Source organism: Vombatus ursinus, unplaced genomic scaffold (assembly GCF_900497805.2).
Source record: "Vombatus ursinus unplaced genomic scaffold, bare-nosed wombat genome assembly UNPS02014852.1, whole genome shotgun sequence".
NCBI lineage: Eukaryota > Metazoa > Chordata > Mammalia > Diprotodontia > Vombatidae > Vombatus > Vombatus ursinus.
The window spans coordinates 1,908,536-1,927,494 of NW_020954630.1; the positions used below are offsets into that span (position 1 = coordinate 1,908,536).

The 18,959-nt window shown below is 41.6% G+C and overlaps 1 protein-coding gene across 3 annotated transcripts in view; it reads right to left on the minus strand.

Annotated features, from left to right (window-relative positions):
* Positions 1-18,959, minus strand: part of WDR86 (WD repeat domain 86) — a 54,609-nt gene that overhangs the window by 8,438 nt on the left and 27,212 nt on the right. For all 3 annotated transcript variants that reach the window (XM_027840925.1, XM_027840926.1, XM_027840927.1), the window contains exon 5: positions 6,015-6,150. In XM_027840925.1, coding sequence (XP_027696726.1) covers positions 6,015-6,150 — 136 coding nt within the window. The remainder of the gene's footprint in view (positions 1-6,014; positions 6,151-18,959) is intronic.

An 18,959-nucleotide genomic window follows, 5' to 3' on the forward strand; every position in this document is an offset into this window, starting at 1 on the left:
AAATGCTGGAAAAAAAAAGGGACATTAATGTACTATTGGAGTTGTGAACTGATCCTACCATTCTGGAGAGCAATTTGGAACTATGCCCAAAGGGCTGTAAAACCATGCATACCCTTTGACCCAGCAATCCCAGTACTAGATCTGTAACTCAAAGAAACCAAAGAAAATGAAAAAGGACCTATATGTATAAAAATATTTATAGCAACTCTTTTTGTGGTGGCAAAGAATTGGAAATCAATTGGGGGATGACTGAACAAGTTGTGGTATAAGTCTGTGATGGAATGCTATTGTGCTATAAGAAATAATGAGCAGAATAGTTTCAGAAAAATCTGAGAAGTCTTCCATGAATTGATGCAAAATGAACTGAGCAGAACCAGGAGAACACTGTAGACAGTAACAGCAATATTATAAGGATGATCAATTGCAAAAGACTTAACTATTCTGATCAATGCAATGATCCAAGACAATTCCAAAGGACTTCTGATAAAAAAATGCTATCCATCTCCAGAGAGAGAGAGAGCTTGAAGTATGAGTGTAGATTGAAGCATAATTTTTTCACTTTATTTTTCTTGGGGTTTTTTGGCAATATGGCTAATATGGAAATAGGTTTTGCATAATTTCACATGTATAATTGATATCACATTGCTTGCCTTCTCAATGGGTGAGGGAGAGACGCAGGCAGAAGGGAAAGAATTTGGAACACAAATTTTTTTTTAAATTGATGTTAAAAATAAATTTAAAATTTATTTAAAAATAAAATAGGAACAATCATCTATCAGTGGTTTCCTGTTGCCCCCAGGATAACATACAAACTTCAGTTTCACCCTTCATAATCTGATTTCAGCCTTCTTTTTCAGATTTATTATATATTACTTCCCATCGCTTTGTGGTCCAGACAAAGGGCTTACTTACTTTCTATTCATCAAACTTGGGATTCCATTTCCCAGTTCCATGTTTTTATGCCTGCTGTCAACCCATGCCATTTCCTTCCTCTCACCTCTGTGAGGGGAGAATGACAAAAATTCAGTTCCATTCAAGGGTCAGCTCATGTGCTACCACCTAAGGAAGGCTTTCCTAACCACTTCCCCCCACTTGTTGTTAGTGCTCACTCCTGCCTAAAATTATCACATATATACACATATGTATATATAATGTATATACATGTTACATATACCACATATGTTATATATTGTGTATATTAGATCAATATCTGTATTATGCTGTAAAATGCAAATTCCTTGAGGGCAGGAACTGGTTTTTGTATTGTCTTTGCATTCCCAGTCAGTCAACAAGAATTTATTAAACTATTGTACTATATAAGAACTGACAAGCAGGCAGATTTCAGAAAAACCTGGAAAGACTTACATGAACTAATGCAAAATGAAGTGAGCAGAACCAGGAGAACATTGTACATAGTAACCACAACTGTGTGATGATTAACTATGATACACTTAGCTCTCCTCAACAATGCAATGATTTAAGACAAGTCCAAAAGACTCATGATGGAAAATGCTATCCATATCCAGAGAAAGAACTGATGGAGTCTAACTTCAGATCAAGGCATACTATTTTCACTTTCTTTCCTTTTTTTTTCCCATGGGGGCAGGAAGGGGAGGGAGAAAGGGAGAAAAACTGTAACTGAAAATTTTATATAAAAAATAAATGTTAAATAAAATAAAAACAAATAAAAAATTTAAAAACAAGCATTTATTAAATTCTTACTATGTGCCAGGCTACAAATGAAGGTACAAACACCATCCCTGACCTTGAGGAGTTTCCATTCAAAGGAAAGAGACAACCTGTAAATAACCAGGTACATACACGATATATATACAGACAACAGGAGGTGATTTGAGAAAGGCATTAGTTGCTAAAGGGATCAGAAAAGGCCTTTCAGCAGAAGGTGGTATCTGAGCTGAATCTTGAAGGAAGCTGGGGAAATAGAGAGGGAGAGGCGAGAAGGAGCGAATTCCCGGTGCAGGGGCAGCAAGTACAAATACCTGAAGCCTGGTGATGGATTGTCATGTTTGAGGAAGTGGAAGTAGGCCAATGTCTCTGGATTGTTGAGTTTGGGGAAAGGCCCCAGATTAGAAAAGAGGCCAGGTTATGAGAAGCTTTGTTGTTGTAGTTTGTCCTTTGTTCTTGAAGAGGACCATGACATCAGGAAGGTGAGGCCATGACATGCAAGTGAATTGGATTTAAGGGAGGGAGGGCTGTGTCAATTCACCAACCTCACTTTCTCCTTCAGAGGCATCTGGGACCAGTGGCCAGATATAGATCAGGATGACTGGAGATGGAGGAGCTTTACATGCCAAAAAGAGGACTTTATACTTGATCTTGGAGGTAATGGAGAGCCATTGATGCTTGGGGAGCAGGCAGTGAAATGACTGGACCTAGGCTTTAGAAAAACCACCTTGGCACCTGAGTACCCAGTGCCTTGCAAAAGCAGGGGCTTAATAAATGCTTGTTGGTTTGGACTGGATTCAATCACTATCTCCTCCTGCCTCTAGTCCACCCTCCTAGCAACAGAGCCAGAAGGAAATGTGAGAATGGGTTGCAAAGTTTCGTTCAACAGTGCAGATAAAAAATCTTATTCATCTGCACAATGGGGATAATATTTGGTCCCCCATGCTCACCATGATCCTTCCTGTCCCCCCCCCCCCAGCTAGAATCATAAGATTTAAAGAAGGAAGAAGCCTTAGAGACCATGTAGTCTAACACCTTCATCTTACAGATAAGGAATCTTAGGCCCCCAGTCACACACTAGTGAAAATATAGCAAGAGTAGTAATAGAAAGGGCAACTAGGTGGCACAGTGGATAAGAGTACTGGGTTTAGAATCAGGAAGACTCAACTTCCTCAGTTCAAATCCAGCCTCAGACACTTACTAGCTGGGTGACCCTGAGTAAGTCACTTAACCCTATTTGCCTCAGTTTCCTCATCTATAAAATGAATTGGAGAAGGAAATGGCAAAGCATTCTAGGATCTTTGCAAGAAAACACCAAATGGGGTCACAAAGACTCAGACACGACTAAAACAACTGAACAACAGTAATAGAAAAGTTAGGATCCGAACCAAGTTCCTCTGACTCCAAGTCTTCCTTACGTCCCACTATATCCAGCTATCTCCACAGACTTATTATGGGGAGACTCCTCTACCAACCTTACAGAGTCATATGAATGTGATATGTTAGCTCTTACTATCCCAGGCATGAAAAGCATCATGATGTAATGGGGAAGGTTCCACATCAACAATCAGAAGACGTGGTTTCTTGTCTTACTTTTATCCCTAGTCACTTGCACTGAGCCTTGAAGGAAAAGTAGTATTTTAATAGCAGAGAAGAGACAGGAGTGTACATTAAACATCCTTCACTCCTCCTGCCTCCCACTCCTGGAAAAACCAAACCAGAAACTGACCCAAAGCCCTGAGATCCACTGGTACCACACCAGTGTTTGCTGAACACAGAATTCTGTGCCTCCCACACAGGGCCAGAGATGGGATGTAAAAGGGCCAGCCTAATGTGGGCCTTTATTTAAAAGAACCATTTTCATGGGTTCTTTTATCCATGAATGTCATGGATAAAGACAGTGAGGTTTGCTTCAAGCTATAGGGGAAGTGGGGTGACATGAAGCAGCTGAAGGTGGATCTGATTTACAGCCATAAGTCAGTTCCTCATAAGCTGTTCAAATGGCCTCTGGGAGCTGAGTGTTCTGATTTTTAAACTGGGGTTTGGGAGCAGAGTCTCAATCACACCCACTGGCTGTGACACAGGAAGGAGAAAAGAACAATTTATCTTTTTCTGTGTCAGATCCCCTGCCTCTTGAGAGCAGTCTGGGTTCTATTCTCAGACACTCGGTACCATCCCCATCTGACACATCTGCACCTCTGACTGTGAAAATAGATTTTATGATTCCACCGTCACCTCATCAGCAACCTCCTCATTCCTCTCCCCAAGCCTCTCCAACTTGGGGGGGCAGTGAGGATGTGGTAGAGGTCTCTCATAGGTGTACCCCAAAGATCATTTTTCTGTCTAGCCAGACATCTTGCAGGGAACCTGAGAGGGTGTGTGACAGGCGTTAGGACAGCAGGGATGAGGAATGAGAGTGATAGGGATGGAGGACTGGCTTTTGAGAGGAGGGAGACCAAGGAACAGGAGAGCAAAAACATTTCAGGCAGGCTTGAGGACCCCATCCCAGATATAGGACGTGTGGTGTCTGTGATGTGCATGCAAACAGGTGGTTGGTTTGACAGGTTATCAGAGGCAAGCTATGAAAAATTCTGGAGAGTGGGGACCATGACAGACTTGAAGTCAGAAGGCCTGGCTTCAAGTACAGACTTTGAGACCTACTGGACAAGTTGCTTAACCTCTATCTGCCTCAGTTTCCTCATCTGTATAATGGATATGTTAATAATGCCTACTTCCCATGGTTGTTGTGAAGATAAAGCACTTAGCACTGCGCCAGCACGTAATTGGTGCTTAATAAATGTTTGTTTTCTTTGGGGGCCCTGAGGATACCACCACTTCTCTGATCCTGAATCATGAGAATTCTATCTTTGCCTAGTGCTTTTCAACTTGGGAGCTCAGAACATATAGGAATCCTCATTATGTTCTGTTGTGGTAAAGATGGGATGACAGCCCGATAGAGTGGAGAAGGTAATGGAGTCAGAGGGTCAGGATTTAAATGTTGGCTCTGCCATTCACTACCTGTGTGACCTTGGCTAAATCACTTAACCTCTTTGGGCCTCAGTTTTCTTATATGTAAAAAGAGAGGGTTGGACCAGATGATCCCCAAGGTTACTTTCATCTTTAAATATTTGCTAATAACAATAATGATAATGACGACAACAATTATAGCTAGCATTTGTATAGCCCATTAAGGTTTGCAGAGTGTTTTACAAATAATGTCTCATTTGATACTCACAACAACCCTGAGAGGTAGGTGCTATTATTATCCCCATTTTACAAATGAGGAAATTGAGGCAGACAGAGGTGACTTGTCCAGGGTCACACAGCTAGTAAGTATCTGAAGTTGGATTTGGACTCAGGTCTTCCTGACTGCAGATCCTGAAGTCTATCCAAGCCACCACCTAATTCCTTTAGGGATGGAAGGGGGAAGGGGAACACATGATAGGAACTTCTAGCCACTTGCCAGGAGTTAGCTGCAAGTTTGTGCCAAGGGTAGTGGTGAACAACAAAACTTTCCAGTATATTCCTCCCCCAAGGAGTAACTGATTAAGAACTAGAAACAATGATAGGATGTAAAAATTACTGGGTAGTTATGATATATTTCTACAAATATATAAAATAATATATAATATAAATTTTATATAAATATATAGAGTGATATATTTATATATTATATAAATTTAATATAAACATATAAAATAATATATTTATATATTATATAGAATATAAAAATTTATAGAAATATACAAAAATATATAAACCATATATTTTATAGCACTTTAAGGTTTACCAGTATGGTTTCTTCACAACTCCCCTGTGAGGTAGGTAGCCTAAGTATTATTGTATCATTTTATAGAAGAAACTGAGGCTCAGAGGGGTTAAGTGACAGTATCTACACTCCCACAGCTCTTAAGTTATCAGAGGCAGGATTTTTATCCTGATTCAAATGTCCAAGTATTCTTTCCACTTCCACCATGCTATCATAAAGAACTATAATTACTCTGAAACTATGCATCGCATTAAGTACGCTTCCCTCTTCTAATTACAAAGTGGTGATGGAGTAGCACTGGGGTGGGGAACCTGTGGCCAGGGCCACAGGACCTAGAGGACCTAGAGGGTGGCATGTGGCCTTGAAGCCACAGGTTTGCCGTGCCTGGAGTAGCCGATGGCCAAGGCCTGAGAGACATCTGACAGCCAGGTCATGTGCTCCAAGGTCTAACAAAGGGAATGAGCTCAGATCCTGAAGCATTTTACCACCTCCCTCTGTGAGAGAGGATAGCCCAGGCTGCTTAGAGGGGGTGAGAGCCGGGAAAAGAAGGGCCACTTACAGGTGCCGGCGTGATACTTGAGGGCACTCACGCTATGCTTGTGGGCCCTGAAAGTGCGCACACTCTCCCCTGTGTCTGCCAGCCAGCACTTCACCGTCCGGTCTGCACTTCCTGAATACAAGTGCCGATTCACCAGCTGCAAAACAGGACGAAGAGGGAAAGAGATCAGCCCCCACTGGAGTACAGCCCTCTTCCATACTTTTTGATTGGTCATGCCATCAGTAAGGAATTGGGGTTTCAAACCCGCCAACATAGATATATTTATTTTTTACATTTAATTTTTATTTTATTTCTTCTTAATTCATGTCTATAAATTATATACATATTACTAGACTAGTATATCATAGACTATACACATGCTAGACTAGTATATATGTACATTATAAAATATACACAAAACAGACATTAAAAAGAATGAGAGATGAAAAATAATATTTTCAAAATAATTTATTTAAATGTGGCTCACAAAAAGATCCCACTAGGAGTAGAAATGTCCTGCCTGCCCTTGTTCTATTCTAGCATTAGACTATTTGTCTTTAATTTCCAATTTTTTTGAAGGAATCTTTTTAAGCCACTTGGCCTTCTTGTGAGAGTCAGTGTAATTAAAATGAGATCACATAATCTGTAAAGCCACTTAACTGGGCACATGAAAATTGAAATGAATAAATGAAAGAAAAAGCATCTTCTGAGCCCTTGTGATGTGCAAAACACCAAAGTGCTGGGAATACAGAGAAGTGGAACCCGTGTGTTCCCAAGAAGCTTGTGTTCTAGTGGGACACAACATAGAGAGGGGATTTAAGCCTCGAGTCAGATGGCAAAGTCCCATGGTCCTTACAATGCAGCAGCAAAACTACAAAGAGTTAATGTTGTTTCCATTGACAAAATAATGTCTATTTCTGACTTTGAACTACTGGACAAGGCCAAGAACTTTGTTGTCTAGAACTTTCTCTTTTGGGTCTTCGTGGCTACTGAGTTGGGGGAAGGAGGGTGTACGTAGAGGTACAGCACCTGCATAGGTATTTCTTCCCATGCTGATAACTAGAGGGGCCAGGCTCAGCCGGGCCAGGGGTCTGGGGATGGGGAGAATCTGGCCAAGTATCAGCACATGCTGAAAGTGAACCAAGTGACAGCGCTCATTAACCATGTTATGGAACTCCTATTCTACCCTCAGGATATCACGCTTACCATGACGTGATTGACAGACAACTCAGTGAGGGGTGCCATTGTCAACCATATGTTAAATATTATTAGAGTTTAAATTCATTCTCTCTCTCTCATTTAAACAAAGAAACTCTTCTATTTTCTTCCTTCACTCCAATGCATCATCTTATACATCCCACTTTGGAGACCATAGGATGGAGGAAGGCAGGGAACAAGCATTTATTAAATGCCTACTGTATGTCACAACCTGTACTAAACACTTTATATGTATTATCTCATTTGCTTCTCGCAACCACCTTGGGAGTAGTTGAGTAAACTGAGGCAGACAGAGATCAAGTGACTTGCCCAGGTTCACCTAGAGAGTAAGTGTCTGGGTCATATTTGAACTCAGATCTTCCTGGTATCAGGCCCAGTGCTCTATCCACTGAGCCACCATGGCACCAGAACACCATTGCCAAGAATAACCATTCACTCACAGGCCTGTTACTGAAGTGGAGGCTAATGCCGTGATTTAAGTCAGCTCGTCGCATTCCTATCTCCCTGAGGGGCTCTCAGGGCCTCCCTTGACACAAGTGGGTGGAGCAGGCCTCACTGGAGGAGCACCAAAATCCAAATATCTTCTGCCCCTGGTGTGTCCTATAATGCCTAAAATTTCCATTGTTGTTTGGTTGTGCTTCAGTCATGTCTAACTCTCCACGATCCTATCTGGGGTTTTCTTGGCAGAGATACTGGAGTGGTTTGCCATTTCCTTCTGCAGCTCATTTTACAGATGAGGAAACTGAGGCAAACAGGGTGAAGTGACTTACCCAGGATCACACAGCTAGTAAATGTCTGAGGCCATATTTGAACTCAGGTCTTCCTGACTCCAGGCCTGGTGCTCTATTCACTGCACCACCTAGCTGCCCCAAAATTTTCTTTAGGAACAGTCATTGTTTCCAGACGGCGTTTGTAAAAATGTATGTATGTTACCCTGGAGAGTAACATGAACCTATTAATAGTTATCATCACACTAGTACGGAGACTCGCCCAAAAACAGGAGTTCTTAACCTGGGGTCTGTGAACTTGTTATTTTAAAAATATTTTTTGTAACTATACTTCAGTATAATTGGCTTCCATCACGGGAAACTTCATTTGCTATTGGCTGTTCTGCTTGCTTTCAATTCCACAAATATCTCCCTATGCCTGTGCCAAGTACCCTCCGGTGGTCCTCTCGCCCCGTTTCCTGCTTCTTATATTGTCTCCCCCGTTAGATTGTATGCTCTGTGAGGGCAGGAACTGTCCTTTTTGAATGTGTATCCTCCTCACTTAGTACTATGTGCCTGGCACACAGCAGGCGCTTAATAAATGTTTATTGATTAACCTTATTTTATTTTATGTCCCTAAAAACATTATTTTGAGAAGGTGTCCATAAGTTTCATCAACTTGCCAAAGGGATGCATGATACGGAAAAGGTTAAAAACCTCTGTGTCTAGAAGAAGACAGGGAACTGAAGGACTAGGAAACACGGGATAGAAATGGATTTATGTGGTGGGGGGGAGGGTGAGAAGGAGTGAGGGAATAGGTTCATATGGGGTCAGGGAAGGCAGGCAAGAGTGGAGAGCAGGGGCAAGGGAAATCTGGACAGCCAGGGCTTGTGACCTAAGACTCTTGGGCACCACAGCAAGAAATGAGAGATGAGGAGATGATGGGTGGGGGCAGAGGCCACTTGGAGAGGGATGGAGGAGGTACTCAAGGGAATCTGCCTGAATCGCAGTTTTTCTTGACAAAGAGGTGTTCTGCTGATGACCTGCAATGAGGGAACTCGAGGATACAGGAAAGGGAGTTGAAAAGATTGGGACAGAGTATGAAAGCCCAGCTCTTTCTCTGCTTTCAGGCCACAGCCCTTTCAACCCCTGAGACTCGTTGCCCTGTACAAGAGCCACTGTGAGAGCCCAGGAGGAGAAATCTTGAGACTGTGAAAATAATTCTTGAAAAAATCCCTAGACTAAACATTTCCAGGCCAAGCAGGAGCCCCAGTTGAAGAAACCATTCACCAGGAACACCGGTAACTGGATGCCTCAGCAGCGTGGATAGGGCCCTCTCCAGCACTGTTCCTTGGCCTTGGGATGCTCCCTGGGAGAGGGAAATATCATCTGCTGCACCGGCTGATTCGAGTAACCGACACATTGTTTGCTCTTGGCCACTGAAAGCATGGGAGCATTTGGGGGGGTTAGGCACTCAAAATCTTTGCAGTGGAAACAGCCATATGGTTTTCGGGCCACATGCATTAGAAAATCCAGACTACCATTTGTCCAAAGTGTTTACAGGCAGCCTGTGAAAATTCTCCATTAGGTAGATCTTGTTTGGTTTTAAGTCTACATGAAATTGAACACAGTATTAGCGATGTGTCTCTGCTTTTCTCTGTCTCCTCCTGTGTATTTTAAAAATGTCATTGACACTTTTTTTTATGGCATCACTATTACTACCTAACTCTCCCTGCTGAAACCCCTCCCTCCAGAAATGAAAGCCCCTTCTTTCCCCCTTGTGATAATTTAATATGGTTAAGCAGATAAATTCAGACGTTGGTCTTGTCTGAAAAAGGAAGCCACAGTTGTCCTTTTAAATATGGTTATTTCCCTCTTCCTTCCTTCATGTTTATCTCTAACCCAGAATTCTTTAATTACTATGCCCCTGTCCTTCCCCTTCTCCCCAGCCCTGTCACTCATGTAAATCCTTTCCACTTTTTCTAGGTCTATCTCAAAGCTCACCTTTTCCATGCTAGCTTTCATTGCTCTCCTCTCCTGCTCTGCTCTTGTTTAATGTATTTTATCATTCCAATTGGATTATGAGATCTTTGAGGCCAAGGATAACCTGGTGTGCAAGCACTGGCTCTGGAGTGGACCTGGGTTCAAATCCTGACTCTTCTTCTTAGCTGCATGACTTTGGGCGAGTCACTTCTCTAGACCTGAGTTTCCTCCTCTGGATTAGATTGGCTTCTACTGTCCCTTCCAGCACCAAGATTCCACGGATCATGTGTGTATTATGATACTTCAATCAGTATCTCCCATGATGCCTCACACAACGTTAAGCACATAGTAGGTGCTCATAAATATATCATAGGCTCATGGAATAGAGCTGGCTATGACCTTAGGGGTCATTTGGTCATAAACTCACAGATCTGACAGCTCTCTCGTTTTACAGACACATAAAGGCAGGTCTCACAAACAATGTCCTGGCTCTTCCCACTGCACCTCTCAGTCATCTTTGCATCATGTGTCCTGAGGAGGAAACTGAGTAGAGGAAAGCTGAAGTCACACAGGTAAGAGGAGAGCCCAGAGAAGAACTTGGATTTTCTGACTCCAAAACCCATTGCTGTTATTACTATCTATTGATGTTTCAGGGTTTCCATTTAGAAAAAAATTTCAATGCTTTTCTTGATGACTTCGTTACCCCCAAGTCCAGGGGATACCTGTCACCACCTAAGATACAAATCCTTTTTGCCATGACTTTATTTAAAGACAATTAATCTGCTGTGAGATTAATCTTCCTAAAACGCTGCTTCCTATACTCTTATGATCAAAAGCCTTCAATTGCTTCTAGAGCCATAACAAGCCACCGCCGTACCTGGAGCAAAATCTCTTGGGATGGAGGACATCATGGTGCAGCAACGCAGAGGACGGTCCCGCATCAGGGGTGATTATCCTGGCAGGGGCCATGTCATTAACCAAGGAGGGTGGCTGTTGAGCCCTTGAGAGTGGGGGAGAAGGGGACCCCAGAAGAGAGCTGCTATAGTGATAGGAGTTTCAGAGTAGAGGCCAAGAGTGGTCGTGCTCTATGCCATCAAAGGACTTTGAAATGAGTCACAGGGGCAGACCATGCGGGGAAGCATGGGAAGGAAGCCCACGCACCCACCTCTAGTACACAGTGCTATGGGGGCAGACATCTATTCTATACAAGCTGTGGCTCTGATAGTGCCTCGTTTCCTCAAATATAAATACCAGATTCCTGAGCTTGTCATTCAAAGCCTTCAACAGCCTTGGTCCAACCCATCATTCCAACTTGATCTCCTACCATCCCTCTAGGTGAACCTTCTACTCTGGGGCTAATGCAGTCTGCTCCCCATTCCTCAAATACATCATTCATATTGTCTTTCTCACTCTTCTGCTCATACCATTCTTTCTACCGAGAATACTCTCCCTAATCCCCTCTACTTGAATAAGGTCTATTCATCCTTCAAGGCCCAGCTTCTTCTGCAAAGCCTTCCCTGGCCACCTATCACTGAGAGGTCTCTTTCTCCTTTAACCAGTAGCATTATGGTCCCTTTTATTTATTTGCCAACTAATATTTGCTACTTTTTGTTCTTAGAAGTATGTCCTGTTTTCCCATTAGACTCCAGTTGAGAGCATGGACCCTCTTTGTATCCTCAACATCTAACACAGGGTTCTGCATAGAACAGGTACTCAAGAAATGCTTGTTGATAATGATGATAATGAAGGAAAAACCCTTTAGTGCCCTCAGTGGCATTTCCAAACTACCCAATATCTATAAATCCTCTTGTTTGAAAATGATTGGGAGGTAACAGTGACAAATTCTGATCCACCAGGATCTGGGGCTCAGTAAGAGAGGCTCAGTGAAATATTTGTCTTGGCTAACTCAGGCTCATCTCTGTTCACTTTGGCTAATTTCCTATTCAGTTGACAGTGGCCTGAGGGAGCCTGAGAGATGCACAAAGGAAGTATGGAATAGAACACCAGCAGTGTTTTAGGAAGATTAATCTCATAGCAGATTAATTGTCTTTAAATAAAGTCATGGCAAAAAGGATTTGTACCTTGGGTGGTGACACGTATCCCCTGGACTTGGGGGTAACCAAGTCATCAAGAAAAGCATCGAAACTTTTCTCTAAATAGAAACCCTGAAACATCAATAAATAGTAATAACAGCAGCAGATTTTGGAGTCAGAAACAGCAGTGCTTCTCCTTCACACAGCAGAGGATGACAGGACTAAGGGGGATGGGGAGGCAGTGCATTTCCGTCAAAAGCATCAGATGCAAATCCATCAATCATCTTGTGGCGCCCTCCTCACCCCCGCAAAGATCTGTTAATCCTCAAATACACAGCAGGCCCTGCCCCACTTTACATTCTGCGGATACCATCACTGGTGAGCTGAAAAATGAGAGCGGGTTGTCCCAGGCAGTGCAGCATCATGGAGAGTAGAAGGTTTCTCCAACACTTCTGAAAAGTTAAATGCTGGAGTCTCAAGTACAAATTCTTCAAAGGGGCTCCTTTTGGAGTGTGGGTAGTAGGAGCTCAACCATCATCAATAAGCAGGGTGGTGCAATGCAAAATGAACTTAATGGGTTTGAAGACTAATCCAAGAGAGACAGGTTTTCACACTGCCTCTACTAGTAACTATCTGTGTGGCTTTGGGCAAACTTCAGCTTCTCTGGGCCTCAGTTTCCTCCTCTGTAAAATGAGCATCTGCCTCACCTACATTCCAGAGCTGTGCGTAAGGACCACTTACTTTCTCCCCAGATGGCATGGAAAATTTTTTAGATATATCTAGAAGATCTTTCTTCTTTGTGCTCTGGTGGGAATCACTAGTTGGAACCAAGAACACTGACTTTCACTGACACTCTCCCCCCAGCCCTTTTCTTCCAATAGATGCCTAGGGATGGAAGGAACCTCAGAGGCCGTCTAGGTCAATTGCTACCTCCAACGATGGCAAACTTCCTATGTGACGTTGCAGCCCATTGCATTGGTGGAGAGCTTGGATCCTTAGGAAGTTTTTCCTCATATAGAGCTGAAACCTGCCTCTTTGTTACGTCAACCCCCTTGTTCTACTTCTGCCCTTTGGGGCCAAGGAAAACAAGACTAATCCTTCTTCCACGTGACAACCCTTCCAATATTTGTAGACAGCTATCATATTTCCCCTAAGTCTCCATTCCCTTGGGCTTAACCATCCTCAATTAAGATCAGAATGACTATAGAATTTTAGTGCTGAAAAGGCCCTTCGAAATCATCCACTCTAAACACCTTATTTTTGAGATGAGGAAACTGAGACACACAGAGTCTAAGTGACTTGTCCAAAGTTACTCAAGTATTAAATAAGAGATCTAGAATTCAAACCCAGGGCTTCTGGTTCCAATCCAGTGCTTTTTCTATTAAGCCCACAATTCCTTCAACTATTTCTCTCATGGTATGGTTAGTCAACCCACCATCCTGGTCACTGTCCCTGATCATGCTTTACCTTCTCTTAAAATATGCTACCCAGATCCAAGCATAATAATCCAGATATCATCTGGCCTGGTCAGAGTAAAATAGGACTAGCATTTCTCTCATTCAGGAAGTTATACTTCACTATAATTCCAATAATACAGAATGAAAACAAATTAGTTTTTTGACTGCCATGTTATTTTGCTGACTCATATGGAGCTTGCAACCTGTTCAAACGTCCAAGTCTTTTTCTCAAGAACTGTTCCCTCATGGTGCTCCTTTATCCTGTACTTTTGTAGTTGATTTTTCTTAACCTAAGCTCAATACTTTACATTCCCAGAGATCAAATTTCATCTCCTTGGATTTAGCTCAGTATCCTAAGCTGCGAAATGTCCTTTTGATTGCCAGTTCCATCCTTCAGGGTATCATCAAGCCAACCAATCCCTTACAGCTTTGAGTCATCCACAAATTTGATAAGCATGTCATTGATGACTTCAGTCAGGCCAGTGATAACAGTTTTGAACACAGCCGACTGGAACTCTACCAGGCAATCCACTCCTGGCTAATACTGATATATTAGCCAATACTCTCTGGATCAAATTGTTTAACCAGTCCCAAATCCAAGACCTTTGGCAATTGCCAGTCTCAAAATACTCCTCTTGATCTCCATGAGTTCTCAAAGATCATTAACAATGGCTTGGCAATCCTATCTTTCAGTATCATAAACTGTGATTAGTTTAAGTCAACCTCAGCTATGGATAGGTAGGTGCTCTTCTGCCATCTCTTTACTTCTCTTGGGGGTAATGCAAAGGGAACTTAATGGGTTCATTAAAAAGGAGACTAATCCAAGGGAGAGAGGTTTTCACTCTGCCTCTGCTAATAACTACTATCTGTACGGCCTTGGGAAGCCACAACTTCTTCGGGCCTCAGTTTCCCCCTCTGTAGAATGAAGGTAATAGGATCTGCCTTACCTATATTCCAGAATGGTACATAAGGATCATCTACTTTCTCAACTTGCTAATTTTGCCAATTTTATTCTATCCTTCCCAGTCTTAAGCGTATCTTTCTTGGTGCAGGAAAGAGGAGCAGAAGAAGAGCTGAATAGCTATCTTTGCTCTTCCATTATCATTGTCCTATTTACTCTAAGTCAAGAGTCTCTTTTCCCCTTGTTCCTCCCTTTAATCCCAACATTGGCAAAAAATGCCATTTTTGTTTGTCCTTGGCACTTATCACAAGCCTCGGTTCATTCTTGGATTTAGTCTTCCTAATATTGACCGAATTTTTGTATTCATTCCCAATAAACTGCCCTTAATTCTACTTCCTATACTTAGTTTTTTAAAATCCGAGCTCTTAAACGAGCTTCCTATGTAGTCACATCATTTAGGCCCCTTTCCCTTTGTTTCCTTAATGGAATTATTTGTGACTGTATCATCAGAATTTTGCTCACGAGAGTTTCTTAGCTCTCTTTAGCTGACCTCCCCTTTAGTAGGCAGGTCCCAGGCCACAAATTTTTGCCTATATTTTCTCTGACTTTGAAATCTGTCCACTCTACTATGAATGCTAAGAAGGCATCATCGCTTCCCTCAATGTTTCTGCAATCTCCACTTCAACCAGGTCTACCCAGTTACAGTCAGATCCGAAAGAGCAGCTCCCCGTAATGTTTCCTCTACTTTCTGAAAGATGAAGTGATCAGCAGGGCAAATCAGAGGCTTATCAGATGTTCTGCTTTAGTGGTTTTTTTCCCCCCAAAACAAACAGAAATCCTCTCTCTAGCAGATGTTTGGATGACTGAATTTCCCAACACTGCCAGATCCTGCCTCTGTATCAGTTTTGGGTTCTATGGTAGGCATTCCCTACCCATGTCTTCCTCCTGGCCTGGTGGAGGTTTATAGCAGACTCACACCATGATATCATTTATGTTTTCCCCTCCTTTTATCCTCACCCATATCACTGTATATATCACTGTATCATGCTCCTTCCTCTAGGTTTGTCCACATCGACCCAGGACCATATCTGCTTCAAGAACTGACACAGATCACAAGCCCTTAACAACCTTGTAGATAATCTTTAACAGTTGCTGGTGCTGAATATTTATCAGCCTCAGTCAACCCAATGAAAAGCCTCTCCAAACTTAGCTATGGCAGTACTTATATGATGGCCCATCATCAAACCTGTACTCAAAGTCTTTCCAGCCTGATAGTACCTACTAGATCTTACACTCTACTGGGGTCACCTTCAAGAACTCAGGATCACTTCGATGCCACAATGAAGCACCCAAGTTGGACTTCTTGGTGGATATAACATAAATAATATAATGTAATATAACAATGTAAAATAACATAATGTTCTACTTTTAGTGAATTATATTTCATATAATGCATATAATCATAAGGATCATAGCTGGCAATGAGGTGAAGAGATCATTGCTGGTTGGAGTTATCAGGACTTAACCTGCACAGGCAACCTGGTGATAAACTTCCATGAATTTAATTAGGCTGGTTTCTAGATAATAAGTATAACATCTAATCATACATACAATACATACATACTCAAAGCATTTCTAGTTTGGAAGGACATGCCAGAGCTTTCACTATGATGGCACAGCCTTTGAGAAGCCAAGGTTATCTCTATACAATGATGAGGCATTAGAAGAAGGACCTATGCTTTCACTGATACAGGAAACTCATTCCTGGAAGAGGAAGCTCCCTCTATCAATAAAGGTCATGAATTTCTCTTCAACTTAGAGAGTTAGAGTGTTTCCTAGAACAATAAGAGATTAAATCACTTGTCCAGGATGACATAGGCAGTATGTGTCAGAAACAAGATTTGAAGGGGAAAGGACCCACACGTATAAAAATATTTAGAGCAGCTCTTTTTGTGATGGCAAAGAATTGGAAATCGAAGGGACGCCCATCAATTGGGGAATGGTTGAACAAGTTGTGATAAATGAATGTAATGGAAGATTATTGTGCCATAAGAAATGATGAGCAGGCAGATTTCTGAAAAACCTGGAAAGACTTACATGAACTCATGCATAGTGAAGTGAACAGAACCAGGAGAACACTGTACACAATAATAGCAACATTGTGTGATGATTAACTATGAATGACTTAACTCTTCTCAGTAATACAACGGTCCAAGACAATTCCAAAGGACTCATGATGGAAGATGCTATTCATATCCAGAGAAAGAACTGATGGAGTCTGAATGCAGATCAAAGTATACTATTTTCACTTTATTTGTGTGTATGTGTGTGTTTTTTCCCCCTTTGGTCTGTTTCTTCTTTCACAACATGACCAATAGGGACATTTACATGATTACACATACATAATCTATATCAACATACACATATCAGCATTACACATATGTAACCTATATCAAATTGCTTACCATCTTAGGGAAGGGGGAGGGGAAGCAAGGAATAAATTTGGAACTCAAAAAATTATTTTTAAAAATGAATGTTAAAGGGCAGCTAGGTGGTGAGGTGGATAAAGCCCCTGGAGTCAGGAGAACCCGAGTTTAAATCTAGTCTTGGACACTTACTAGGCATGTGACCTTGGGCAAGTCACTTAACCCTGATTGCCTCGAAAAACATTTTTAAAATAAAAAAGAAGATGAATGTTAAAAATTGTCTTTACATGTAATTGGGAAAAATAAAATACCGTTTAAAAAGAAAAAAAATAAATTCAATAATTTTTTTTAAAAAGAAGTAGGATTTGAAGCTCAGTCTTCCTAGCTCCCTAGGCCAGCTAGTTCCCTGTCCATTGCACCATGCTACCTCTCATTAGAAAAGGATACAACACTGTTATTTCTCAATATACACTACTATTCTACCAATCCCTTTCAATCCACCTTAGTCCTTTTAGAAAGGGTCTACTCTTCCACTGGCATATTATAGCTATCAGTCATAGCCCAACAAGTCTCTATGATATTTGCAAGTTCATATTTTCCTCTTTACATTAAAATCTCTGGTTTTGTGCATTTTAATTTGCAGACATCTCTGAGACCATGATTATTGCTTTTGCTTCCTCTTCCTTGTTATAATTATCATTATATTCTCCTAAGAATTACTAGAAACCTCAACTGCTATTTTTCTTCCATTGTTATACTGTTGCTCCCTTTAGTATCTGGTTTGGCAGGGAAATCTGGGCAATTTTTTCATTCTCCATTTACTTAAAGTCCTTTGAATCAGACCAATAAGTCTCCAGGCAAATCCATTTTTTCCTCGGTCCTCATTAGATGCACTTCATTGCTGGCAAAGAGCCTATTCCTGGCCAAGACCCACTCTTATATCTTAATCCACAGCCCAGAAAACTAAATCTCAATTTCTCACAATAACTTCTTAGCTAGCTGCTAATTTTCCCACAAACTCATTTCTGTTCTAAAGCCTCTACCGTCAATCATCAGCAATAATTCAAATACCCAGTAAGTCTTTCAGTTTCCTGCCAACGAGTTCACAATTCCTAGATATTAACTCTCAAAAATTGCAAAAAGGCAGCATTGCAAAATGGAAAGAATACTGAATTTGGAGTCAAAGGATCTGGGTTTGAATCCTCTGTTTCCTTAGCTATAAAATGAAGGAGTTAAATAAGATAATCTCTAAGATACCTTCCAACTTTAAACCCAATGATCCAATAAATAGGCTGCTCAGTCCTAGCCTAGTCCTTTTCTGACTACTCAGAGGTCTGGCTTATCTAGACATTAGATTTTTGGCATGGGAGAAGCTGGGCCTAGCCTTTTTCCATCAGCTAGTGCCTTAATTTGACTGCCGTGACCCACCCAGTAATTTGAAGTGCTGATTTATGAATTTTTAAGCCTGTAGAAAGGATATCAAGTTGTTCTCTGGATATTACTAGTATTCAAGCTGGGTAAACCATCCATCCTAAAAGGACTGCCACCTCCTATATGTCATACCACGCCAATGGCCACCTACCACCATTAGGGTAATTATGCGAACCAATCCACCAAAGGCATCTTTCCAGATAACTACAACTAAGGCTTTTGAAAGTTTTGAATAGGAACCAAGTTGGTTCTAGGACCAAACATAAGTGTGGAAAACACTATCTGTGAGCTAGATTCACGTGTCCTTGCCAAGTAACCTGCAGAAAAGACCGTCTACAAGCTCAGGCTTGACCAATGAGTACTGATAAGTTTCCAGGAATATTTGAAGGGGCAGGTCACCGTTAGTAAGGACTAATTTCAGGGGTGGAGGCTTTTTCATTACATTTGTAGCGACAACCCAGTCTCAAATCACATTGCCATCAAAGACTCATCCTGTGACCCTCACACAGATACTGTTGACTTGCAGTGGTATGAAAGAGGCTGTCAAAGAAACTTCGCAAGCCTGGAAGAGCTTGCCTTTCCTCTGGAAGCACCTGAGAGAGTTATTGTTAGCTCTCACATTCCCCCGTATTCGTTATCTACCCAAGATTTGGCCAGCTATAACTCATTTCTTCAATAACTCTCATCCTTCAATAAATCTTACCAGAACATTTGAAAAGTGTGCATTGGGTATTGCTTTCACTTTTTAGTGGCTCAGGGGTAATGTTTATCACATTTAGAGAGCCTTAGCTGCTTAATGTTGGAAAATGG